Below are 26,166 nucleotides of genomic sequence, written 5' to 3'. Positions count from 1 at the left end.
CTTCCTGCACCAGGACTTCCTCTGAGGCACTGGGCGCCTTCCCATGAGCAGGCTGTAAAGAGTGTGATCCTCTGGCCTGCGTCAGCACAGAAGTCAGCTGGCACACAGGGGCTAGGACCCGGGGCCAGCACAGGGACTCCCCCTTTCCTCTGGGACCTCCCTCCTCCTGCCCAACACGGAACGGCTCTCAGCTGTGCTTCTCCTCCACGGTGTCTCTTCCTCCTGCGTGTTTGCTCTGAAGGCATGCACAGCTTTCCAGGGGGGCTTGCAGTGCTTCCCCGTCTCAAGGCCGCCCCTCGCCTGGCAGTGCTTTGTCCTTGCTCCCTGGCCTGAGGGATGGAGTGGGCAGGGTCTCTTCACGCTCCACCTGCACCAGGTGGCCACGGCTTCCTCTCTGACCTCCTCACCTTGGCATGCTCCCTCCACCCTGCATGTCTGGACGGTCTCCTGGGCAGTTTGTTTCACTTCTGGGGCCTAATTTTCCTTCTCTTCTGTCTGTAGAAATATTATGGACTGGATACAAAATGGGGTGACATCGAGCGGTGGATGGTAGGCCTCAAATACAATTTCAAGACTTAAATGGTTTATAATTTAATCCTCATGCAGTTAAGTTATGCAGATAGATTCCTGCTGCACCATAATCTGACACTGAGAGATTTCCATTCAGGCATTTCTGCATCTGGTCTAGGATTGTTTACCTCCATGTACATCCTGCTCAGACACCACCCTGGCCACCCAGCCGGGCCCATCCGTCTGTACAGCTGACGGCTACCGTCTTCAGGCTACCCATGTGCAGGGTCCTTCACCACAGTCCCCACATGTCCTAGGGCCAGAGATTCAGGATGGGCACGTGTCCTTGACACGAGAACTTCCTGTTATCATCAAGTTTTGCCATGTTCCTGTTGGAACCAGAAGAGGCTTAAGACTTTTTGACTGACCAGCTGCTGCCCTTCAGGGTCAGGTGGCCACCCACACCACTCACATTGGTGAGAGAGGTCCTTGACCTTTTCTGCCTATTTCCTAGGACAGCCCCTCTGCCTTCCTGGGTCAGTTGAAAGTGAGCTCTGTCCTCTGGCCCTCTCTGCAGGAGAGGGGACGCACCCCAGTGCTTTCAGTGGTCCCCAGAGCCAGGCTCTGCCCCTGTCATTAGCTCCTGTCCTGCCTGCTGGCCTGGCGGCCTCATGCTCCACATGCTCCAGAGATTGAGAACCTGGCCAGGGTGGAAATGTCCTCTTCTGTGTTCCTCATGGATGAAGACAGTCAGAGGGAAGCACAACATTCTCCCTTAGTCACCTGCGTATGGCAGGAAAGAGAACTGAGCAAAGAGCACACCTTCCTGTTTCTAAAAAGTGACTGACTTCCACCTGTGTCACCCATCACGTGATCTAATTTCACACAGGTAGATGTATTTTCATCAAATCTTAAGACAGCTAAAAGATGTGTTAGTGTTCTGTATACCACTGAGAAAGAAAAGGTGCTCGTTGTAACTGTGAGCAGCTTTGATTATTAGACATGCCCCAGCTTCAGAGACGTCCAGGGTGGAAACTGCGTGTCTGGGATTCCACAGAGTAGAAGAGAGGTGACGTCCTCCTTGGGTTTTGGGTTGACTGGTTGGTTTTTTTGAGGAAATGATTCCTGAAGAAGAGTGAGGTTCTGAAGTAAGGGAAAACTTAGGACCCGAGCATCGAGGTCAGAGAAACTCAGCCTTGACCTCTGCCCCGTGCCCGCTGCCTTTGAAGCCAGAGTGAAGTGTGCCCTTGGTGGCTTGAGAGCCCGGCTCCTAGGAGGAAGCCTTCCCAGGGCTTAGCTGAAGCCCTTCAGTGAAAGCAAACAAAATGTTTACTTGCCAGTTAGATCAGAAAGTCTGTCCCGTGTTGCAGAGGGACTGTCTGAGCTTTCTGCTTCCCCGGGCCTGTCTCTAACCTTTCCCTGCTGTCCCCGTTGCTGCGGTAGGAGGACAGTGAGCGCCACTCTCGCAGATCCCGGAGAAGCACGTCGGTTAGTACCAGTTTGTTCGTTACCTGTGCGTTTTGATCAGTCTGCTTTGCTCTTTTGGTGACTGAAGTACCCACGCTGCTTATGAAAAGACTTACTAGTCCTGATATGATGCTGGAAGGGTTCCCGAGCAGAGACTGGGAACTCTGCCTGCAGCATTTTGACATACCTCAGTGAGGAGGAGAGCTCTGAGTGTTCGTGTGCATGGCATCTGAAGTGCTTTTTCTGCTGTCAAATATCCATGAATAATTTTCATAGTAATAATACCCTGAGGTGTATGTATAACTTACCTGTTAGTGACCTGGGGTGTGAATAGCACCACATTAATAGAATTTACTGAAATTCATATTATCCATAACAATCCTAGGCAAGCAGAGGTGCACGCAACCCATGTCACCAAAGCCCTGACTCAAGTCCCCGGCCCCTTCGGAGGCGGCCAGCCCACCCCATTGCTGTGGCCTCGGCTCAGCCTTGTCCCTCGGAGCCTGGGGCGTCTGTCTTTGGGTGTTGTCTTATCACTTCACGGTGGTTTTCCATCCTTTCTTCCAACAGGCTTCTGATGAAGACGAGCGCATGTCCGTGGGTAGCCGCGGCAGCCTGAGGGTCAGTAACCAGAGCAATGGGGTCCGCATGCAGTGTGTGTGTGGCTGAAGCCTGGGCTCTGACATCCTGCCCTCGCCTCCTGCTCCCGCACGGTGGCCCGCCAGTTGTGTCTGACGGGGGGATGCTGGCTCAAGTCTGGCTGTGGGGGTGTCTCCGCTGGGTGTCTCGCGCTTGTCCTGGGGGAGTGCTGGTGCGGTGGCTCCTGGGCCGGCTGCTTCCCGGAGCGCAGCTGCCAGGTTTCAGTTATTTCCCTCGCTCAGCGTTGTCTGGGCACTGCCAGGGTGACCAGCAGGAGTGTGAAGGCATCTGCAGGCCTTGGGCAGGTCTGTGAGCCCACTCACACACCCCTGGAAGTGGCCGCCTTGGTCACAGTGGTGTGAGTTCGTCTGATTCTGTGCTGTTCCCGTGGCAGCAGGGGGTGCCTGGCAGAAGGGCTAGACCCAGGTTTGCCCTCGGGACCCCTCCTCTCATCAGCTAGGATGCCGAAAACAGTGGTTTCTCCTTGACTTTCCAAAGGCCTCATGGGTGCACCTGACGCGGTGCGCGTTCTGGGACACACGCAGGGCCATGGTCCTGCTTAGTACATCAGCCTGAGCATCTTGTTCCCATTCATGTGGGTTGAAGGTGCGTCTCCCACTATCAAGGAGGACTGCAGGGTCTCCTGCTAGTGAGGAGGGCTGGTCCTAGGACAGCAGGTCCGTTTTGCCGATGAGCTGCCTGAGTGGGAACCTTGCTTTTCAAAGCTGTGACAGTGATGTCACCAAGCCACCCCTTGGCCAGGTCTGTGCTTGCCGAGCAGCCTCTTGAGGCAGTGCTTTGTGCTGTTGAACCACCATTGCTGTCACTGTCTCTTCAGTGGCAAACGCGGGTCCCCTATGATCTTGCTGGACAGTATGCCTCTGAAGCAATTGAAGTGTGCCCCCTTTGCTATTTGGAACTAGCTAACAGTTGTAACTCCCTCATGGTCCCTCTGACACAGTCCACTGTAGACAAGGAAGATCTGTGTGACCAAAATGCCATAGATGCAAAGCTTGTGAGCTGAGCCTGTGGCCAGGACACAGACGTGGCAGCTGCTGAGCAGACCCAGCAGGCCAGGGCCGGACACAGGTGGGGAGGCACAGCTGCAGGGCCAGGCGAGCGGCTTGCTGAGGGCGGAGCAGAGACGTTGGGTGTAGCATCCTGATTCTGCCAAGAGAACCGTTGAGAAAGGAGTGGTGAGAGCAGAGCTGAACTGACAGGGATAAGAGAGATTGGGGAAGGGGTAGCGGACCCAAACCTCTGTTGGAGTGCAGTGTCTTCAGATCCGTGATCCTGAGAGAGTGCGTGAGACACTGTGCACACTTAGTTTTTCTGGGAAAAGAATTTCCACCTTCCTGAGACTCTCAGAGGGTTGTCTGACCCCAGAGGGTGTGACCGATGGCAGTGCTGGTGAGCATTGCGGCGTCACGCGGCCTCCATTTTGCTTCCAGCCACCTTGGCCAGGAAGGAGCTAAGTCTCTTTGCGGACGCTGTTCCTGGCCAAGGTATGGGGTGTATTTGTCTCTGGGTAGGAAGCCTCATGAGGAGTCCACAGTTGGAGTGCTGTCTGGGGAGAGGGGGAGTGGAGGGTTGCCATCCCAGCCAGGTGGCTGCTCTACTCTTCCCCTCGCGGACTCCGCCTGAGTGCCTCAGAACCTCAGTCCCGCAGAACCTGAGGCTGTGGACCTGGAGATGAGAGCCCGTCCCCCTGATGTTCACAGTGCGTGTAAGAGGCCTGCTCAGGGTCTCAGCCCTCGGCGACAGCCCCAGCTCCCCTCCCCTGGGGCCTGGTGGGAGGTGCAGGCCAGGTGCCAAGAGCCCCTGAACTCTGACCTCCGCTGGTTGGTGCCCCTGAGCAGGGCAGCCTGACTGCTGGGAGGGATCGCACCTCCCGCATGTCTGCATGAGACCTACTTAGGCTGGCTTCATGCATTTTAATATTCTGAGATCTTTTCTTGGTAATTTCTTGTGTAAGATTATATCTTTTATTTCTCAACCTCCCCAAACGCAGGCTTTCCACATTCAGCCAATAATGCTGTTGACCCTGAGAGGGACGGGGCCTTGCTGTCCTGGGTCTGTGTGGATGGCCTCACGGACAGCGAGACTTTGGATATCATGAGCTTTGATCTCTCCCTGCTCACCTGGAGTGTGCGGTGCCCGAGGGGAAGGGGCTGCTCAGGCTATCTGTGAATCGTGGTGGCTGCCATCATTCAGCCTCCTCCAGGGCTCTGGGTCCTGGGGGAAGGGGGTTCTGTGTGGCACTATTCCTCACAGAACTCTCTCAGAGGTGTAGAGAGGTCCTAGAGGTCGTGAGCCAACCTAGTCTAAGGTCTCAGCGATGTATTTTTCATGTTTCTCTCCTCTTTTGACTCACCTCCCCCTCTCCTTGCCGTTGTCTTTCTTTCTTTCTTGTTCGGACAGTCGCAGCCTGACGTGGAGTACGGGGGTCCCTACGCCTGGGTAAGACACTTGTGTGGACTTTGCCGTGTGATCCTAACCGTGTGCTGTGACAGACGATAACCCGCGATGCTCCTGGGATCTCATGGGGTGACTTTGCGAAACACTGTGTGTGTCTTGTGCATCTACAATTCAGAGGATGAGGTTAGGAAGGTGGGTCCCCCTCCAGGGTCTGTGATCCACCTCCCGGGGCCTCCTGACCCTCACACGTGGCCCCGGAACCTGGATGTCCGTGCGCAGACACTCACTCAACAGGTGTCTTCGAGTGCCACTGTCTGGCGCAGGCCCTGTGAACAGCTCTGTGCATGCCAGACAAGGGGGTCAGTGGGGGCCTTCGGGAAACTCACATCAGATCAAAGCTTCCCAAGGCCTCAAATTTCCTTTAAAAGATTGAATGTAACGTCATTTTGCCTAATTTTTAAAAAGCATTTGTTTCTAATCTACAGCCATTCAAATTAAATGGACCATTTGGCTCTTCTGCAAAAAAATATTCCTTGAGAAAGACCCCAGTTCCAGTCACAAAAACGGAGGCTTTTGATTTAAACTTGGAATTGCTATTTTTATAAATCCGAGAGTTTCTGTGCCTTATGCTTTCTGAAAACCTGTAAACTTTATTCTTAGAAGAAGAAAAATTCAGTCTGACTAGAAAGCACAGCTCAGCCAAAGGTGATTTGGTACTGAAGTTAGCATATTAGACAGGAAATCACATTAAAGACATCGTTTCAAAGCCTTTTTGTGCTTATCTATTACCACTTCATTTAAAAATTATTTGACACATTCCTGTTTTAGAACGTATTTTTGTATTTAAGGTAATGGTTAGGAACAAGAGCTGTGCACCTGCCCTGCGTGTTTGGTCCTCCGAGGGTCCCCCGTTCTGGGTGGAAGGGATGGCTGAGGAGGGCCATCCCCTGTGGCCACTGCAGCCGTCCTGGCCTGGTGAGGTTGAGGCCAGCTAACTCCTGCAGGAAGCACAAGGCACGATGAGATTCAGGAAGCATCCCTCACAGAGCATCTGTCACTTACCTACAGAGCCCTTCCGTAGTGCCCTTGTGTGGCAGTCCTTCTGTTCTCTAAGGAATTGAAAGTACTGGCAGCCTGTTTCTTTTCTTTTTTTTTTTTTTAATGTTTTATTTTTTTGTTGTAGGTGGACACAATACCTTCATTTATTTATTTTTATGTGGTGCTAAGGATCGAACCCAGGGCCTCGCACATGCTAGGCGAGCACTCTACCACTGAGCCACATCCCCAGCCCCTTGGCAACCTGTTTTTAGGTGGCTCCTGGCCACCCTTTGTGTTTTAAACTCACAGTGCATTTTGCTTCCAGCCAGTCCTTGATGGGCGGGTGTGTAGGCGAGCTGGGTCAGGAGCGTGCTTTGGCTTTCACTTCCTAGTGCCTCTCTTTTTCACATTGCCATCCTCTGCTGGACAGTGCTGGTCTGTGAGCGTGCTCTCCGGATTCCCTCCAGCAGTGTCCTCTGTGTTGCTGCACCTGGAAGCTCCCTGTACAACCTGTGCGCCTGGGTCCTTGCAGCATTCCAGATTCCTAGGTCAGGGCCTGTGTCCCTGAGAAGTATGCCAGTGGCCGTGACACAGGGCGCCTTCAGACTGCCCTCTCGTAGCCTTGGCCAGTGAATCGCATGCAGAAGTGGACACCACACAGGAAGGAGAGAGAGACTTTGTCGAGCAGAACTAGAGACCTGATGTCAGGTGGCATTGATATGCTGCCTGTGGGCTCTTTATTGTCTTCTAGTGACCTTTCTTACCATCATGCCCCAGAAAGTAGCCCCACCCACCCAAATGCACCATTCAAGAGGAGAGGGTGGTGGCGGTCTGTAAGAAGGTCAGACTGCTTCTCACTACAGCGTCAGCGAGACCCTGTAGATTTGGGGGTGTGGAGGTGCAGCGGATTAAGTCATGTGCTGAAGGGCTTGAGTTTGGAGTTCGGGACTCAGGTCCGTGACCCAGTGGCACCTCCTTCATCTCCATCAGGTGTGTGCACGGCTCCTCTTCCTTCTCCCTCCGGAGCTGGTTATGTCTCTGACGCTTGAGCTCTTACCTTGAGTCAGCAGAGGTTTCCTCCAGACTGATTAGAGCCCTTCCTTATAGCCCGGCTTTTGCTCCGGACTTGGGCAGGGAGACAAGGAAGGGGAGAAGGCAGGCGCTTAACATGCTCGTCCTCTTTTTCTCCTGGAGCACGGATCATGAGACCGTTAGGGATGTGCTCAGGTCTCAAGATGAGACATGAAGTGGGAGGACTGGGAACGGAGAAGGAGTAGAGAAGGTGTCGTCCACCAGCAACAGCTTTTCTTTGGTGAACTTTTGCATTTAATTGCAGATTGATTAGAAACAATTTCTGGATCTCATGAAGGTATTTCATACTAAGCTGTGATTTTCCAGAACTTACCCTGAACCAAGACCTGAAATCTCTGACTGAGTCTGTGCCCCCCCACCCCCACCCCCGCTTGGCAGCCAGCCCTCTCAATAGCTGGGATTTGCACAGCTCCCGCATAGAACTGGACCCCAGCATGTGTGCTTCCCTCCACTGCACACTGTAGGACCCAGAGTGACATGTGACACGAAGCCCATGACTTGATCAGCTCAGAGCTCTGTTTCCTCTGGGGTTGCCAGGAGGCCATTTGGGGGACACCAGGATTTGTGCTGCCCCAAGCTTGCCAACCATCCCCTGTACTAAGGAAACTCCGTCTAAACCTGGCTGATTTTTCCTTGCTGTCAGTAGCCACATCCTCATTTATATACTGATGTTAATTTTTCTCTTTTCTTCATTGACACAGACCAATGGTTATGATGGAGAATTATATGGATCGCAGTCCCTGAGTAGAAGATCTGGCAGGGTCAGTACAGTCAACTTGCATGGCATGAAATTCAAGCAGGTTGCTTCAAATCTTCTAAGACTTATTGCTAAATTCAGCTTTTTTCCACTTTTTATATTATAGCAGGACTCTTCTTTTTCTAACACATGATAGAAAGAAAGATAATGTTTTCCAACTGGTAAACATTCCCTTAATGTTATTATTCAACATTCTCAGGATGACTGATGTGGTAGGAGGTAGGTAAGAAGCTGATATTGATAGGACTCTCTCAAGTTTAACAATACCTAGAATTAAAATCTCCCTCTTTCATTATCTTGAGGCCCTCGGTTCATGTGTATAGTGTGTGTGGTGGTGTATTTGGCTTTCACCAACACTTTAAGTCCAACGTCTTCCCGGTTCGCATTTCTTGTTTGTAGTTTTAATGTTTTTTCTTTCACGAGAGCCTGTGTTTCCCTGGAAAGGAAAAGGAAGAGAACTAAATTGCAGTGTTTGGCTGCTCAGGGGTGAGGGTGGGAGGCAGAAGCAGAGGGCTGCTGAGGGGAGAGAAGTACAGGCTGCCGCAGGGGCGTGGGGGACATTTAGTCCCTGGGGATTTCAGAAGGTAAGCTGGGTACAGCTAATGAAGCCTCGTGAGCTGCCCACAGGTCTCTTTTGTGTTAAGTGATCTAAAATGTTCTGTTCTTATTGTCAGTTTTTTAAATTTTGTTGAGATATTGCAAACACTTAAATTATATTTCTAGACTTCAAGTGGGTAACACAGAGCACCCCCACCCCCACCCTGCCCTACTAAACCAACACAGTCTCAGCTTTCCAAAACTGGCTGAACAGGTTGCTTTAGCCTTCTCCTGCCTGCTTAGGATTACAAGTGTCTTTATTATTGTATTTCCTCTAAGTTCTGCTCCTTGCAGACTTTGCATCCTCCCAGCCTACAGCTCCTCTTATGGCCCTTGCCTTGCGCTTCTCTAAAGGAGTGCAGAGCTTGGGACAGGAGCTGCCTGCTCTGCACAGCGGCCATGTTGACACCTTGCTGACTGGCTGCAGTGTCGCAGTCTTGCAGACTGTACTTCCCGGTGGCCACCAGACCACTACTCGGTGGAGTTTTATAGACTAGTTTGTAGCTTTCCCTCCTGATACGTTGTTTTACTGTAAGTGGTCACTGAGAAGCGCAGTGTGGGCTTAGAAGTTACTTCAGAAGTTCTTTAGTGTAGCTTTTCCCAGTGTTAGGTGGACCTGGGGGTCATCCCTAATGTAGCCAGCATGCCCATGACAATACAGGGTGACATCAAGCTCCACATTATGCAGATAATGACTTAGTTTAACCTTTGAGAAAGTAAAAATATGCATCATGATTAAGATTTAGATAAAGCCTATAGAAATCAAATAAAAAAGGATCTGATTACAAAACTGCTCACAGAACGAAATTGGATGTAAAACTGATTTTAAAAATAATCTGAAAATAGAATGTTTAAGAACAAAATAACCTCCCTGAGCCACTCTTTAAGAAGCTCCCGGAGCAGAGCTGCTGGAGCCACGCAAGCGTGAGCTTGGAGAAGAGTGGACGGGAATGCGACGTCCACCCCCGCCTGCAGGAGGGAATGATACCCGCTTCCTCCTGCAGGGGACCGCAGTCTCCCTAGCAGAACTGCTTGACCTTGACACCTTCCTAGCCACATTCAAAACTGCACACATGTCACCTCCCTCTCTGCATTCTGGAGGAATCTGATATTTTTTAAATGTGCTCAAGGGCCGGAGTGTGACTCAGTGGTAGAACACTTGCCTAGCACGTGTGAGGCCCTGAGCTCCCTTCCCAGCACTGCAAAAATTAATAATAATTAAAAGTACACTCAAGACATCATGAGGGCAGTTTCCTTCTATGGACAGAGGTCTCAGCTGGAGGGGGACGAGCCACCCCCTGAGTTCCACCTGTCCTCAGGTGTGCTGGGCTGAAGAAAGTAAGAATTTTACAATAAGCAGGATTCCAGCTACCTTAGAAGATGTGATGAGGAAAGTTCAGACTGGGAGGTTGTAGGCAGTCTGGCATGAGATTTAGCAGGTGACGACATAGTAATAGGTCAGCTACCGGGCTCCGCGAGAGGTTCCTGAAACATGAACTCACCCGCTGCTGCACCAGCCACGCCAGCCTTCCTGGGCTGCTGGGGCCAGCTCTGTTTTATCTCTGCCTTGCGGATGGGCCAGGCTGTGCTGTGGGACTTGAAGCAGGTACTCATCACTTAAAAATGTCTCCTTCTTTGGTGCTCAGAATTCCAGCTCTGGCGGTGACGGCAGATTCTCCAGTTTGTCATCATGCAGGGAGGAGAAGTTGGTTGGTTTCCATTCAAATCTTTCACACCCTTTCTTCAGAGACTGCAGGTTTCACAGCATGCGCTGTGTGTGTGTGCACTCGGCTCTCCTTCTCTCTAACATGGCATGGATTCTCGTTTGGATTGATGTTTTGTTAAACTTTTGCGGAGGGATTATCCTGAGATGCTTCATTCAGACCACCTCAACTGTCTTGCCTTGGAGTGTGAACTGTGGTTCTCCATGGACTACCATGAAAGAACGTGCATTTTTTTTTTTTTTATTTTGTAGACTTTTTAATTAGAACTCCTTGAGAGGAATATCTTGGCTTTCTTTCCTTGACAGTTCCTGAGCAATGTTATTTTATAGTGTCCTACACACTCCGTGGCAGTTTCTCAGGGCTGGACTAGACTTGGAATGAAAATCCGGTCCAATCCAGGCATCGTCACAACAGTTCCTGCTGCACACCGAGAGCTCAAGTTGACCCTGATCCTGACAGACACAGCTCCTGGTTGCTGATCAGCCTATGAGCTGGGCTGCTGAGCCTCCTATGATTTTTTTTTTTTTTTTTTTTTTTTTTTTACTGAATAGTAGATGAGATGTGAACACCGAAGTAGTATTACATTCATTCAGAAAACTTTATTTCCTTCTTCTTTTTGATGAGCTGGGGGTACTTGTTCTAAAATAGAAGATGATCATGTATAACTAGGAAGAACCAATTATTAAGATTTTTTCCAACTAAAAGCAAAAATAAAATAAAATGGAAGATAGTACTCTCAGTTAACAGTTAGATGTGAAATTACCCACCCAAGTCCAGCCTGTGTCCAACTCACATTCATTTAACACAAGCAATCCAAGTCCAGAAGGTTAACGGTCAAAATGAGAGCTGACCCATTCAGGTGCAGAGTGCATCAGGACTTCCTGGAGGCCATGTGTCCCCATCCTGATGCGCCTGGCTTTTACCCTCCCACGGTCTGCCTGGTAGCTATTCTGTTCTGAAGCAAGCCTATCTATTCCTGCCTAACACATCAGCTTGGTTAATTTTACTTAAATGGACATGTCTCAACTATGGATAGGTCTCAACATGGGACAAAGGATTTACAACTCCCGGACTAACTTTTTAAGTCTCCCCCGCCCCCCGCGACCCTTTGATTTGGGTGAATCATTTTTGGGGGAAGTCTGTTAGTTTATGCAGTAGCATCCCCCTGTCCTGTGGTCTCTGAATTGTGCCACTTGGTTTACCACATCTTCTGTGAGTCCTGGGTGCATGCCATCATGTAAGTGACAACCAAAGGAGTCAGCTGGGAGACCAGCCCTGCAGATTCCTGGCTTGGAGTTTTTCCTACCAAACTCTAAAAATTAGAAGTCAAATTACAAAGACTAAAACCTCTTGGGTCTTGTTAGCAATTAAAATCACATCTTTTTTTCCTCCTGTGTGTAGACTCCAAGGTTGGTCTCCATAGCGGCCGGCTCCTTTCACTGGCCCAGCCGCCCACTTCCTCCTGACCGTCTTCCTGCCCTGCCTCTTTGGCACCTGCCCTGCACGGGTTGGCTGTGGGGGTGATTTTGTCTGAGTCGCTGGCACCGACGCACCTTTGAGATGCAGTGAAGGTGCAGGCTGCTGCCTTGTGCCCACCCCTTTCTCTGATTACAGGGACTCTCCTGCTCGGACCTGGGGCTGCCTGTTGGTGGCCTTGCTCACAAGCCCCTGTCTGCCCAGAATGGAAACCGGGTCTGTTCTCCTTTCCCATCCCTTTCTCCCTCCTCTCCTCTGTGTGGCACTTAAATTGCTGAAGTGTTGTTTCAGTGGATACTTCAACCTCTGATAGACAAAGTCTGTGGAGCAGATCTCAGTCGGTGTTTTGATTGGCTCCAATATTTTGTTAAGACTTTTCTCAGTCTTTAAAAAAAAAAAAAAAATCTAAAATAATTTAGGACCTAATATGGAAAAGTGGACTTTAGGAAGAGCAGAGTTCTATGAAATGTATATTTTTAAAAACTCAAATCCAGAAAGTTAGTCTCTCGGGTCCCTCCATTTCCAGCAATTGTTTCCCCATTTGGAGTTTCAATTTGTTTTTTAAAAAATATTTTTCTTTTGTAAATGTGTCCAGGAAGCAATTTGGAAGATTTCTGTGCAACATTTGGCTCCTTGCTGGAGAGGTGGGCAGAGTAGAGTCATTTGTTTGGCTTTCTCTCCCTGTTTCCTGTTTTCACAAGGCCATGGGCAGGGCCAGCAGAGGGCCCTGGCCTTCCTGGCTGTAGGTTTTTACAAGTCCTGTTCCAAAGCAGAGGTCAGTGTCAGAAGTCCAAGTGTGCATCGTGTTTCAGAGGTTGAATTGTCCTCAGGTCTGCAGACATGAGCTGCTCAGTGACCTGTGGCCGGTCACGACTGGCTTTCCCCTGCATGTCCAGCATGCCCGCTGCTGTGAGCCTCTGAATGAGTCCTGACTCCCTGAAGCTAAGTCTTTGTGCCATGGTGAGCTGCCTTGGTGCTCCAGAGTGTCCCCTCGTGTGTGTTCCAGGTGTGGAGTCCCCTTGGACAGGACAAGTCAGCCCTGACCATCGAAGCTGGCCTAGAGCTCCCTCTAGTGTGCCGAGGACTGTCACTGCTGTCCTCTGATAGAAGCACCCATGCTGTTCTGCTGCTCTCCTCACTGCAGTCACTTAGAGGCACCCCTCAGTACCTGGGGGGAGGTCCCAGAACCCCCACTAGCAACCCCCACAGATGCTCAGGCCCCTGGTGTAAACTGCCGTGTGACTTGCATAGGACCTGTGCACAGTGACTGTGTTCCTTTTGGTGCCCAATACCGTGTGAATGTTGTCACACTGTGCTGTTTGGGGAGCAGGGACAGGAAGCTCTCTGTACGTGTCCAAGACAGGTACAGTTGTTTTCCCAGGCGTTTTCAGTCCTCGGCAGGTTGAACTGTGGTAGGTGTGACCCTCAGTGCCAGGGCCAACCGCAGCAGGACCCCAGGGTGGGGTGGCGCCCTGCCGGGGTGGCGCCCTGCCGCAGTTCCTTCTCATCCCCGTCCTTTTTTCCAGAACTGCCTGAAGAGAAGTGAGTAGGAAATGCCTGCTGCAGACTCCGGGGGTCAAGGCCTGAGAGGCATCCCGGGTTTTCCCTCCCTGTGAATCCTAGGTCTGCGCTCTGACCTGCTGAGACCGATGCCGGCCTGGCCTCTTCCCTCTGACCATTGCTTTCTGTCACGATAACTGAACCCTTAGGTGGCCTTGTCACTCCTCTCTTGCTGTCTTTTTCAAGGCTTTAAACACCTGCCATTTGCTTTCGTCCTCCAGCCCTGCTATCTGTCCAGCGCTGCCCGGCCTGCGGGGAGGTACCGGGTGCGTGTGCTCCCTGGGCGGCACCTCCTCGCCCCACCTGCTCGCCCCCCAATGCGTGTGCCCCTCCACCCACACACGTGCATGGGGTGTTTTCCGCCCCACTGGGGATTGTGCCTTTACAGGAGCTTACGTGTGCCGTGGTGTCCGTCAGTCCCCCGTGGTGTCCGTCAGTACTCCGTGGCCAGATCAGAGTTTTCTCTCCCCGACTGCTGACAGTGGCCGTCAGACTGGTGTTGGGTAGGATCGTTGGTCAGGAATAGAGCAATGGCAACATGTAGGTTTCCTGCTGGCAGAGAGGAAAATGGGTCTTTAGTGCCTTGGCAACCTTAACTGATGCTGATCTTTGTTACTCTATTACTGTGAAATTTTCCAGTTTTAAATACAGGTACTTATGCTATGCAGGAAAACAGTATTCAAAGTAACTATGTTAGTAACTTCCTGAATTCCCATCAGATTGCACACATATCAGTTAAAAATACAATACCAAGCCAGCGTGTTCTAAGGGAAGAGGGAAGGTCAGGGCTCCTTCACACTGGGCCGCTTTGACGTCGCCACTTGTGGTATCGTAAGCTCCTGTTTCTGTGACTAACATGTAGGATTTTCAAGGTAATCAAATACTCCGTTTTCTACTTAGCAACATTTAAAGAGTCATAAACTATTCAACATTAAACCTATAATTAACATAATTTAATCTTTTATTCCAAAGTCACCTCACATAGAATACTTTTTTTAATAAAAAAAAAATTGACAATCCAGGATGTTTGACCAAATTCCGGATGTCTGAATTATCTGATGCTTTAACTCTGAAGTAACGTGTTTCTGCTCAGCATGGAATGCTCTTCAGCTAGCCCATCTAAGTGACCTGTGGCGTTTAGCTGCATGCTCGTTGACGGCAGTGGAACTCGTCCCTCCTGGTTTCTGCATGTTCTTCACCCTGCTCCCTGGCTCTGGGCTGGCGAGGTGGCGTCGAGCCTGCCCTGCACAGGGTTTCCCAGGAGAGCCCTGGCACGTGTCACTCCTCCTTGGCTCACGTTTTCCGTGTTTTCTGGGCACCTGGGGACGGGAAGGGCGCCGTGCTGACCGTCTGTTCTGCTTGCAGGTGTCTCTGTTCGATGAGAGCAGCCTCAGTGGGGCTCGGCGGGGCGGCGCCTGCGGTTCCCGTGCTGTAAGGCGCTGTCTGTTTGCCACCCTGTCCTGCCTGCTTGCATGTCCCTGGGAGCACTTGCCGGGAGCAGTTCCAGTCGTGGGAGGCACAGACCGTCACAGGGAGGAAGCGCTGTCTCCTCTCGTTTTCCCACTGTAATGAGGGCCAGGGGTAATTGAATTGTGGAATCTCTGGCTGTTGGCCCAGGGTCCCCAGTAGGGCCATACTGAGGTCACAGGGAGACGAGCCTGAGTTGAGTTTCTTCCACTCCGTTCCCTTGCTAACCCTGACAAGAAGCAAAGTGACCTCACCAACGCAGGAGAAGGCCAGGGGATTGGAGATCACAGATTATTTCCCCTCTCAGTGGCCGAGGAAGACGCGCGAGTCTGAGGACTGGAACAGGCATGAGTGTCACCTCCTTTCTCTACCCATGGTCCTTCTGCCTTCTCTTCAAAGGATCTGAAATGACAGTTGCGGTCACAGGGGGTAGTAGCTGTATAGTAAATATTTGCTGGTGAATGAGTGGAAATAGTGACAAAACGGGAATGAGCAGGAGCTGTGGAAGCAGGTGACCCACTTGGAAGGGCTGCCCCCGCCCCCCCCCCCCCTGCGCTGGGGCCACACACTCTGTTCTGACCTGTGCTGCCCGCGAGGATGCACTACACTGGCCACTCCTCAGACCCTCCGTGGAGGGAATGGCCTGCTAAGAAATACCTGAACCACCTTTATCATTTTGCTTTTGAAAGTAATCAGCTACTTAATTGGCTAAATCCAGTTTTATGATTAATCAAGCTGTTTCTCCAACCATCATAGATGTTTGTCAATTCTTTTGAAGCAAGTCAGTGTGACCTACAGTTTTCCTTACAGTTTAATTTTTATGACTATCAAGTTCAATTGTTAGTTGGCACAGCACCAGTCCTGGTTGATACGTAAACAGGGATGGAGTTCTGTGTGGCATAAATCATTTAATGTAACTCCCTACACATTAAATGTTTTTTCTAGTTCTTAAACCCTTTGGTAGGCCACTAGAGAGCCGACAGGCCATGCTTAAGGCAGGAGAGTCCTGTCCTGTCCTGTGAAGATGAAGAGCTGCTAAGTGCTTGTCTTGATCAGAAAAGAGGGCATGGACTGATTCTCAGGAGGACAAGCCTTTCCAAGCCCTGGCTGTCTTCTGGTGGCCATGGCAGAGCTGGTGAAGCCCCCCAGCTGGAGGCCCACAGAGGCTCATTCAGCAGCGCCTTGGGGACACTGTGGGGTAGCGACCCATGGAGCATGGCCCCAGAGTGCTTTCTTATGGCAGGGATTTCAACCTCCTGTGCAGGTTGCGTGGCAGTGAGGTGGAGGAGCCTGAGTTAAAAGTCCATCTTGTTTCAGCAACGCAGACCCCTGCAGTGGTGCCCGGGACCCTGGTGCCAGCCATGTGCTGCGCTCACACGGAGGGAGCTCAGCACGCTTTGCTAACCAGGTTCCACAGGCTGGGCCTGGGGAAGGGATTCTTGTCAGAGATCTCTGGCCCGTGGCTGCAGATGAGCCTTGGGAGTGTGGCACTCAGGCTTCTCGTCTTTCAGCCAAGGAGAGTCCAGCAAGGACCCAGCCCCAGCCGAGTGGCTATGACTTCAGGGATCCTAGGCCTGCCCAGGACAGTCCTGGGCCCACCTTGGAGGACTTGCCACCGCCCCTGATAGCTCAGAAATTGCCCCTCGCAGCCCCCGAGCTGGGCTGAGGGCTCTGTGTGGAGGGGCTCCCTTAGGCATTTTGAGCCCTGGGACGTCACCATCAGTGACCTTGTCTGATCCTGGAGCTGGGAAGCCTGCAGAGACAAGCCCAAGCTCAGAGACAACCTCTTTTTCATCCTTGGCCCTCTGTCTGGTCCTGTCAGATGAGAGCCACATGGGCAACAACAAGAGGCAGAGGCAGGATTCACACTCGGCTTTCTGACTTACATTAGTGCCCCACCCCCAGTCACACGACTCCCACGTGAGGGGGCACAGGTCCTGGAGACAGGCTGGTAGCTTGCTCAGGTTGGGCCATCTGCCCCAGGAACCCTTCTGCCTGGGGAACTGGGCCTGCAGTAAGCCCTGGAGCAGTCGCCTGACCTGTGGCGCCATAAGCCAGGTGCAGAGAGCATGGAACGTAGTCGGGTTTGTCTGTCGGAAGTTCCCCTCCCTCGTGTCTGTAAACTGGGAGGCAAAAGAATTCTGCCTTAATGGGCTGACTTCAGGGATTTCCGTTACGTTGAGCTCCCAGCCGGCCGTGCCAGTGAACCTCTGTCCTCACCGTGGGGAACCTCCCCTGTGCCAGCTGTGTGGGGTGTGTCCCACACGGTGCCCACACAGCGGTGTTGCCCAGTGTTGCTCGTTTTTCCCATAAAGAAGTAAGCATGGGTAAACGGGTCTGGGGAACCTGGCCCTGCTGGCCTCGGCCCTGCGAGAGATTTAATTCTTCCAATTAATGTTTGATGGTCAACAGTTGGAATCCTTCATTCACCAAGTACTGATTGTGACAGTCCTCACCTGCTCACTGGAGGTTCATTTGTGAACAGACTGGACACGGACTCTGCAGGGGTGGAGGGCCGGTGTGTCCTGCTGAGGAGACAGGCAAACTGAGAGGTGCTGTTTGAGATGAGACTGAAGATCTAGGGTTCCTTAGGCCTATGATGAGCACGATTCCCGCGGACCTCCCATAGAGAGGAGGGTCGAGTACCTGGCGCAGGGGAGGTGGCCAGCGCTGTAGTGGAGGGGCCGTGGGCTGTCCTGAAGGTCTACTTCATGACACGTCAGGCTCTGCTCGGTGCTTGTAGCCCTAAGTGGTGTCCATGCCCGGCCTTGCCCAGCCCTGCCTTCTGCAGAGAGGGGAAGCACTTTTTTGAAAAACATGGAATGTGTCTAAGACTGGCTCCAAGGCAGAGCTGAGAGGCCACAGCTACAGACTGCGCTGCGCTGTCGCCGGCGCGGTCCTTCCCGGGACTGGGAGAGGGTTGGAGATGATGGGTGGGTAGGCAGGCAGAGACCCGCGCAGGCCCCGGGCGGCAACCTGGCACTCTGAGAACGCCACGGGCAAGCTCTGAACTAACCTGAGTCTTACTTTGTTTCCATGTGGAAAATAGAGAAGCAGACTCCTCCCTAGGTCGGCGCTAAGCGCCCTGTCCTCGTCCTCAGCTCCTGCGGAAGGCGGCTTAGGCCCTCAGCCCCTCCCACCACCCGTGCTCTGTGCACAGGCGAGGCGTGGCGGACACTCGGTGTCACTGCTCCTTCCTGAGGGCTCTGTGATCTTGGGATGTGGCCATCTATTCCTCCTATCAGTGGGCGCTGTTGGCTGTGCCAGGCCTGGTTCCTTTCCCAGTGCGGTTGCTCCCTAACCAGCCTCTCTTCCTCTGCCCTGCGTGGGCCAGCTCTGCGACTAACAAGTGTGCTTCCAGCGGCCTCCATGCTCATTGCCTCATGGCTGACCCTGTTCCTTGTCTCTATCTGTGTGTCCTGCGGCGACGGCTAGCCCTCAGAGTACAGTGGCCACCTCAACTCCGGCTCCCGTGCCTCCTCCAGGGCCAGCTCGGCGCGGGCCAGCCCTGTGGTAAGTTGCCCCTGCTGCCCTTGCCTCCTGTCTCCTCCTGCCCTCGTCCTGCACTTCTCTGTCCTTTACAAGTGACCCTTGTCTTCAGAGCCAGCATGGGAGGAAGGCCGAAGACCTCTCCATGTTTCATTTCAGGCTTAAGTAAAACCAGGATTGAGGGAAACCGGTCCACATTTGGCTACTGTTAGGGGCATCAGGTTGTGTTGCTGAATTTCTCACGGACCATAAATGTAAGAAACTGCTGACCATGCCTAGACGTGGGAGTTCCCGAGGGGAACCCTGGACGGTAGAAGGCAGAACATAGCCATGTGCGGGGTGTGCTGGGTTTTCCTTTAAATTTTTGAAGGACTGCCTTCATGTTTCCTTTGAAATGTCACCAGTGGTTGGAACCAGTGGTTTTCAGGAGCCAGTGCAGACCTGCGGTGCCCCTGCCCAGTGTTCACCCGCCTGTCGGTCCTTCACGGCACACTGTCTGTGGCTCAGCACAGCTGGCCTGGCTTCAGGAAGCAAGGGCCTGTGGCTGGCCCTCCCCTTGTTAAGTGTCCTTAGTGTGGGTTGCCCGGGGTCTTCACAGCTGCAGACTCGGTCTCACCAGATCTGAGGCTTCATTTGAGGCTGCTTGATCATCCTCTTACCGGGGCCAGGGGCCCCCGGTGGCTGGCGAGCCCTGTGGAGAAGGGCAGACGGCCAGGCCGCTCTCTTCCTCTCACTTGTATTCAGACCACTAGCCTCAGAGAAGCTTAATGTGGCCCTCAACTTAGTCACGTAGCACCGTGCTGCCCTGTGTTGGTGCCTGAAACCCAGGCCCTGCTCCTGGTAGCAAAGTAGCCGTGGGACTGAGGCCCCGAGGGCATCAGTGTCCCTCGCTGTGGTCCATGTTTCCCAGTGTGGTGCTGCCGGGTGGCTTGTTTTGAAGCAGCCTTAGACCTTCACAGCTGTGGGGTTCACACCAGGATGGCTCCCTCGGTCGGAGGAGCCTGTGGGGTCCCTGGCAGCTCTGAGCCCCACGGCCTAGTCAAGCAGCCCCAATTCCCTGCACAGCCCAGTTCCCGTGGTGCGAGGCCGAATGCCCTTCATCACTGGCAGGCAGCCACGTCTCGTGGCCTAGAAAGGACGAGAGCTCAGAAGGAGCAGGAGTTAGAGCGGAGGCCCGTGCCTGGTGGACAGGGGGACGGCCCCGTGTGAGTCGCACACACACGTACCCTGCCACCTGGTGTCATAGGGGAGTCTGACCCACTGCTGGCCTAGAAGCCACGTGCTTGAAGGAGTCAGACCCGTGCACTGAGCACGTGGCTTCAGGTGCCACAGAAACTCGAGGCCCCGCTCCTGGCTGAGTCTCTCCCAGAGATGTCCCCTCTTCAGCCTCGCGCAACTTCCTTGTTAAAACCTGGCAGCCTCTTGTTGCACTGCAGGCAGGTCGCTGCCATGCTGGGGGGCCCTGCTCACCACGGCCTGCTGGGGGGCTGGGGGGCCCTGCTCGCCAAGGCCTGCTGGGGGGCTGGGCGGCCCTGCTCACCACGGCCTGCAGGTGTCCACCTGCGAGCTTGGGTTGTCGCACTGGGTGTCTCGTGCTCTGTGGCAGCAAAACATACCTGAACTTATCTCAGAGAGAACAAAGGTTTTCCACGATAAATTTCATGTAGCATCACTCTCCTTATGTAGAGTACTCTCTTAAACACTCAGTTTTGGGAGGAAAAAAATAGGAGATTTTCAATTGATGGGGAGTAGCTTCACTTTCAAAGAATCCCAAACACCTTCCGTGCCCCTCTACCTGGTGTAATCAGGTGACACATGGGAATCATAAGTCCTGATTATTTGACATCATTAGAAATTTTGTTTGGATTTATTCCAGCATCATGATGAAGTTTCAAAATAATGGCACCGTATAGTCACTTTGACTAGAAAGACAAACAGGACACAAATTTCTTTGTTGCATGCTTTCTAAATTTGTGGAAAATTAACTCCATAAAATGGGTGTAATAGTTGGGCTGGGGCTGGGGCTCAGTGGCAGAGGACTTGCCTAGCATGTATGAGGCACTGGGTTCAATTCTCAGCACCAACAGATAAATAAAAATAAAGGTCCATCAACAACTAAAAAAATTTTTTTAAAATGGGTGTAGTAGATGGCCCTAAACAGAGGGTGGGGGGGTAGTCTCTGACTTGGGCAGAGGAGGACTGGGCCCAGTTGAGTCCGAACCTGGAGCCCCAGCCTTCTCTTGGGGCTGGGGCTGTGCTGTTGTTGGAAAAAAAAACATGGATGGGAGCTCCAGCCTCTCCAGTGCTGGGTTTTCAGGTCATCAGAGAGATAGTGCAATTCTTTCTTAGTGAGTCAATTGCTCTTGCACAAAGGTCGACCAGTAGTCCTCCTGTTGGCTCATTTAGTGAGCAAAGATCAGAATCCCAAGGCATGCATGGGAGGGGCTGTCCTTGGCCTCATCCTGGCACCTCTACTGGTAGGGGACTGTCAGAGCCTCTGTATGGTGAAGACAGTTCCCAGGGGACACAGTTACAGTATCCTGTGTCTATCTCAAGGATGTGGGGCCAAGAGACTAGCATCTCCTTGGTATCTGAAGACAGAACTAAGCCAGCCACTCTTGCATCATTTCCAAGACCGCTCCCCTCACATTGAATGGCACCATTTCTGTTTTCTGTGTCCTGAGGAGGCTACACCATTGTAAGGGGGCAGGTGTGTATTTGGGGCTACTAGACCAACAGAAAGTGTTGGTGGTTGTGTTCAGCCTTGTGGGTGAGAAGAAGACTGGAAGGCTGTACCCAGGCTCCCTGGCCCTTCTAGGTCAGGGGTGGTGCCTGGGAGGCTGCATGGCAAAGGCCAGTGGCCCTCCAGCCTGGCCTGTAGGAGGGACACTGAGCCAGAAGTGCACTGGGGCAATTCAGATGTCACAGTCTTCATTCCTGACTTGGAACTCTGGCCAGCCACATGAACTTTCTTTTTCTGCCCTCCCTCCCTCCCTCCCTCCCTCCCTCCCTCCCTCCCTCCCTTCCTTCCTTCTTTGTTTTGGTACTGGGGATTGAACCCAGGGCACTTAACCACTGAGCCACATCCCCAGCCTTCACATCAGCTTTCTTGAGCTGCACATGGAAAGAATAGTGACATCCTTAGGAACAGCCACCCCAGAAAGGCCTGGTTGATTTGCTTCTGCTGGCTGGAGGTGTCCAGGCAACACCATCAGGCTGTGGACATGACCCCTGGCCTGGTCTCCTCAGGGTGGGTCCAGGGTGCTTCTTGGGAAGTCAGGGCAGGGCAGCCCTGAAGCTCGGCAGGGACCCCACTCAGGTTTGGAAGGTGCACATGCACCAGTGAGCTTGCCTCACCCATCAGACAGGAAGGCGGGGTGGGAGTCCCGGGGGCAGTGCAGACCACAGGAGAAGGTACAGAACGAAGCAAATGATGCTTGTCCCACCTCAAGGAAATGAGAGTGCCTCGGTGCCCAGAGTCTACCAGCAGGGTCAAGGCCTGAAGCTGGTACCCCGGGGTTTCTGTCCCTGAGGAAGCAGGGAGGGGCCACCCCATCCCAGAGGGACTGCCACTCCTCACCCCACGACTTCCCACTCTGCACAGGTGCCAGGTTTTCTGCCTCTCCAGCATGCCCTTGAGGAAGCTGTGATTTGGGTATTGATTGAGCACCTGGAATGTTCCGGGCATGGGGCCAGAGTGTCAGCCAGTGAAGACCCGCCCCTACCCTCATGGGACACACAGACTGGAGCAGACAGACACTGTCAAATGAAAAGCACAGGCTGCAAGGGGAGAGGCAGGAGCCTGGAGAGGCGGGACTCTGGGTGTTCAGGACCCAGGTTGGACCACACCGAGCCGAGGGACTCTGGTGAGGCCAGCACATCCGCACCACAAAGCTCCTCGCTTCTGAAACATCGATCAGGAATGTCCCCAGTGGAGCCTGGCCCCATGTGTCACCTCATTTATTCAGAGAAAACGTGTGGTGAACTCGGGTCTCTGCCCATTTGAACTAGAAAAACAAGATCCCTGTGTGCAGACTCAGTGGGGAAAGGTGGCCCTGGACCTGGAGTTCCAGGGTGAGTGCTCCGGATATTGTGAACTCTATTGGACATAAAACCCAGACTCTCCCCGGCCCACGGGAGACCCCACCATTCAAATTGCCCTGAAATGAATGTTTCTTGAGTGGTGTCTGCTGCTGCCACTTTGTTTTGAGGGACATTGCTTCAGTGATCCTGTTTCCCTCCTGGGGTTGGTGTGGCCTGGCTGAGAGTGGGACACCATGAGGAAAGGTCCCCTCTATGCCTGGTCCTTCTGCTGGGGTCTCTGTGTGTGAGGACAGGCGCCCACAACCGTTCTGACTGGTGAGTGGGCAAGCACTGTGGCCCTCGCCATGCCCAGGCAAGCCTGCGAAGTGGCCTCATCTGGACGCTGAGCAAAGGGGATTCCTAGATCACTCCGTGTGCTGCTCTAGGGCACTTGTTTTTGAAAGCAAGTTCAGCTGTGAACTGAACTTCCACTGAAATCTCTTTAGGAGGGGCTCTGTCCAGTAGTTCTCAACCCTGCCTGTCAGTGGTGACGTGGAAGGTGCACACACCCCTGTTTGTTGGTTTGCCTTTCCACACTGACCTCCAGTGTCAGACACCACAGGAAAGCAAAGGTTCTGCAGGGGTCCCGGGTCCATCCTCAGCCCAGGTCCTGCAGCAACCATGAATGCTTTTAAAATTCTCTAATTTTCAGAGATAAAAGTTGTGCTTTATTCCAAAAGAGCTCCATCTGTTTGACTTACCCCTTTGTGCCAGGGGCTTTATGGGAAGGGCACAGCCACATGACAGCTTCTCTCTGACCTGACCCCAGACCTGGCACAGGCTGCCACCTAGTGGGAGCTGGTGGTGTGATGGCTCCCTGGGCCTGAACTGGGTCCCCCTGGGCTCTATGTTAATTTCTGGTGTTGAGGAACACTGGGACATCCGTGTGTCCCTTCTAATTTGGAAAACAAAGTGGAATTTGCTGTGATATGCTGAACAAAGATTAGTTAAGTATGCGTTTTCTATATCTTTCATTGAGAGCTTAATTTAAAATATTTTTCCTGCGTGGTCTCCACTTAAAAAATACCTCCCATTTTCACATTCTGAGTCCTTTGCACACCTCAGAGCAAAGACTTTTTTGTTTGTTTATAGAAGGAGCCACTATGGTTTTAGGGCTTTTTAATTCCTTGTTTGGTATTTTACAAATTACAAACACAGCATATGTGCACAGCAAGTAGAGAGAAAATGCAGAACAAAGGGCCCTCCCCTCGCCCCCCAAAAAGCCAGCTTCATTGGTCTGCCACCCATTCCTCTTCATCTTTTTTTCACAAGAAATTCTTAAAAAAAAAAAAAAAGGCAAAAAGCAGCCACCTTGGGTGGGCCTTGAAGGCACGGGTGCCTCTGTAGGGGAACCCGCGGGTCGGGAGACGGTTCTTGGTGCACAGTCCCCCTCTATTGCTAGGAGCAGTAGAAAAGGAATGGGTGTGACGCAGAGAGCAACGGCTGCCCGTGGAGATGGTCCTTTGTGCCCCATCCAGAGCTAGGCCACCCTTGTCTTGGTCCTCTGTTCCGCAGACTCAGGAAATAGGTCCCCGCAGAGTAGGTGCTAGACAGCTTCCTGACATTCTAGTTTGGATGAAGTTTCAGGAGTATTCTCATTCCCACGTGGAGAGAATTCGTCCTCACAGCTCAAGGCTCTGGGCTCTTCCAGAGATGATGAGGTACAACCATCTGGTTTGGGGTCTGCCTCAGCACGCCCAAAAGTGGTCAGGCCAATGTGGCATGCACATCTGAAAAGTAATGACTCCAGTGTGCTTTCAGACACACGGGGCAAGCGTCGGCCATGGCACGCAGTGCCTGTCATTACAGAGCCACCGTCTTTACCAGGCCTGATGGCGCAGCCTTGGGTTGAAAGGACATCAGAGGAGAGCTGCAGAGGAAGCATCATGAGACACAGGCCTCTGCCTGGTCCCTGGAGGACAGTGGCCATGGCTAAGTGGGAAGAGATGCCCTGGGCAGTGGGACCTCCAGGAACGAAGCCCCTGCCCCAGCCCAGGGGCTTACTCAACAAGCTGGGGAGTGAGACTCGGTGGCCTCTCTGCTCTTAGGGTGCTAAGGAGACAGATGAGCACAAAGCTCACGCTGAATCCAGGAGTGTGGAAAGGCAGGTGAGACCACAGGAGGCCTCAGGACAGCCCCGGGTGAGCCTGGGTCTGTGGAGCAGCAGACCCTGGGCATCACCAACCTGCACGCAGCCAACCTCGGAGCTTCCCTCCCTTGCATTAAAGGAGGGTTCCAGGTGATTCCACTTGATCCCCAGGTTGGCTGCTGCACCAAAACTCTTTGCCATATTATTTGAGTCTCAGGTGTCTCACCCTTGGAGAGGAGTTGCCACAAAGGTGGCAGTCAGTGGGCCTTCTTCTTGGGCACTGATGATGAGGGCCTGGTCTTCTGGCCCAGCAAGGATGCATGGTGGGCAGATAGGAAGTGGTCATCTGGAGGAGGCCGTCTTGTGCCATTTGTGAGAACCTGTGTAGAGAGGGACATTGGTGTCCCTGCACCAGCATCATTCTGAGCTGTCTGTGTTCATAAGCCCAGCCTTGGACAGAGCTCAGTTAAGATTCCTGGAACTGCAGTCCAAACTGTCCATTGTGTAAAATGCAGAGGTGACTGCAGCGTTTCTAGCCACCATCCAGATGGGCCGAGTCAGGGGTGTGACCTGCGTTTGCTGTTTGGCATCTTTGGCTGATGCTCTGGCTACCAGAGGTAGCACCAGGGACCTCAGAGGGAAAAGCAAGAATGTGGACACCTGAAGATAAGGGCAGCCTGTGCGGACCCAGCAGGCGGGGAGGGGAGCTTCACCAGGCCAGAGAGGACTTGGTCTCTTGTTGGATGAGCCCCAGTGCCATCCTCAGCCTGTGTTCGAGAGGCCCTGGCAGACCTGCATCGCCCTGGGCTTGACACCATGCACACCTTCTGGTAGCACCAGAGGATGCTCCCTGCCCCACTGCCGCCCGGATTCCCACGGGGAAATAGGAGAGGGGCCTCAAGGAGACCACCTCTGAACAGGAAAGAGGGCCAAAGCCAAATTCTTGGCTGTTGTTAGTTTACAGAGGAAGTTAATGTTTTGTTTTATCATCTTATCCCCTAAGTTCATATCCATTTAATGCTTTGAAGTATTTAATATTTGTCCATTTTCTTTTATAGGTTGAGGAGAGACCAGAGAAAGATTTTGCTGAGAAGGTATGGAATTTCTCTGTCAGCCTCTGCCGTACGCTGTTCATCAACCTGGAGGGTCCCAGAGCTCCCCTTGGGAACTGAGAAGAAAGCGTGTTGCCTGGTGTTTAGTAAAGACGTTGGACAGTGCATGACAAGGCCAGGAGAGAGGGCCACCCCCATGGCGTCACGTCCCCACGGGGTCCCTGTTCACATGCCGTGTGTGTTGGACAGTGGAGGCCCAACACAGCTAGGCCAGTCAGAGCCCGTGGTGCCCGCGAGCACTCGGAGCGAACCTGCCATTCAGTGCTGCTCCCCACATGCCCACAGATGGCCCCCCTACGGGAGTGGAGTTAGGGGGGCTGTGCGCCCTTGGGCCCATCGGGAAGGCGGGTTGTGTCTGCATCACGCTTACCTCACACTTTGCAGGGGTCTCGCAACATGCCGGGCTTGTCTGCAGCCACGCTGGCCTCCCTGGGGGGAACATCTTCCCGGAGAGGAAGCGGAGACACCTCCATCTCCATTGACACGGAGGCATCCATCCGGGAGATCAAGGTAAGGGGCGCTCTGCCGTGACAGGAAGGGCCCTTTGTGAAGATCCCTCTTCAACTGAAAGGAGTGTTTGTAAAGCTCTGGATCTTTCTTCGAGGTCCTGTCTCCACTGCCTCCCCTAAACAGTGTCTCATAACAGCA

The 26,166-nt window shown here is 52.7% G+C and overlaps 1 protein-coding gene across 22 annotated transcripts in view; it reads left to right on the top strand.

Annotated features, from left to right (window-relative positions):
* Lrrfip1 (LRR binding FLII interacting protein 1) overlaps nucleotides 1-26,166 on the top strand; it is a 129,902-nt gene that overhangs the window by 80,235 nt on the left and 23,501 nt on the right. For 9 of the 22 annotated variants that reach the window (XM_076865545.2, XM_076865548.2, XM_076865544.2 and 6 more), the window contains exons 3-4: nucleotides 25,465-25,500; nucleotides 25,903-26,028. In XM_076865545.2, the coding sequence (XP_076721660.1) occupies nucleotides 25,465-25,500; nucleotides 25,903-26,028 (162 nt within the window). Of the gene's footprint in view, nucleotides 1-501; nucleotides 550-1,953; nucleotides 1,999-2,547; nucleotides 2,599-5,037; nucleotides 5,077-7,865; nucleotides 7,926-10,164; nucleotides 10,275-11,856; nucleotides 11,935-14,643; nucleotides 14,710-18,180; nucleotides 18,259-25,464; nucleotides 25,501-25,902; nucleotides 26,029-26,166 lie in introns of those variants that run through there. The other 13 variants (XM_076865541.2, XM_076865542.2, XM_076865528.2 and 10 more) reach the window with 5 other exon arrangements.

Source organism: Callospermophilus lateralis, chromosome 9 (genome assembly GCF_048772815.1).
Source record: "Callospermophilus lateralis isolate mCalLat2 chromosome 9, mCalLat2.hap1, whole genome shotgun sequence".
Lineage (NCBI taxonomy): Eukaryota > Metazoa > Chordata > Mammalia > Rodentia > Sciuridae > Callospermophilus > Callospermophilus lateralis.
The sequence above is the reverse complement of the archived record's forward strand: the minus strand, read 5'-3'. Positions and strand labels throughout refer to the sequence as shown.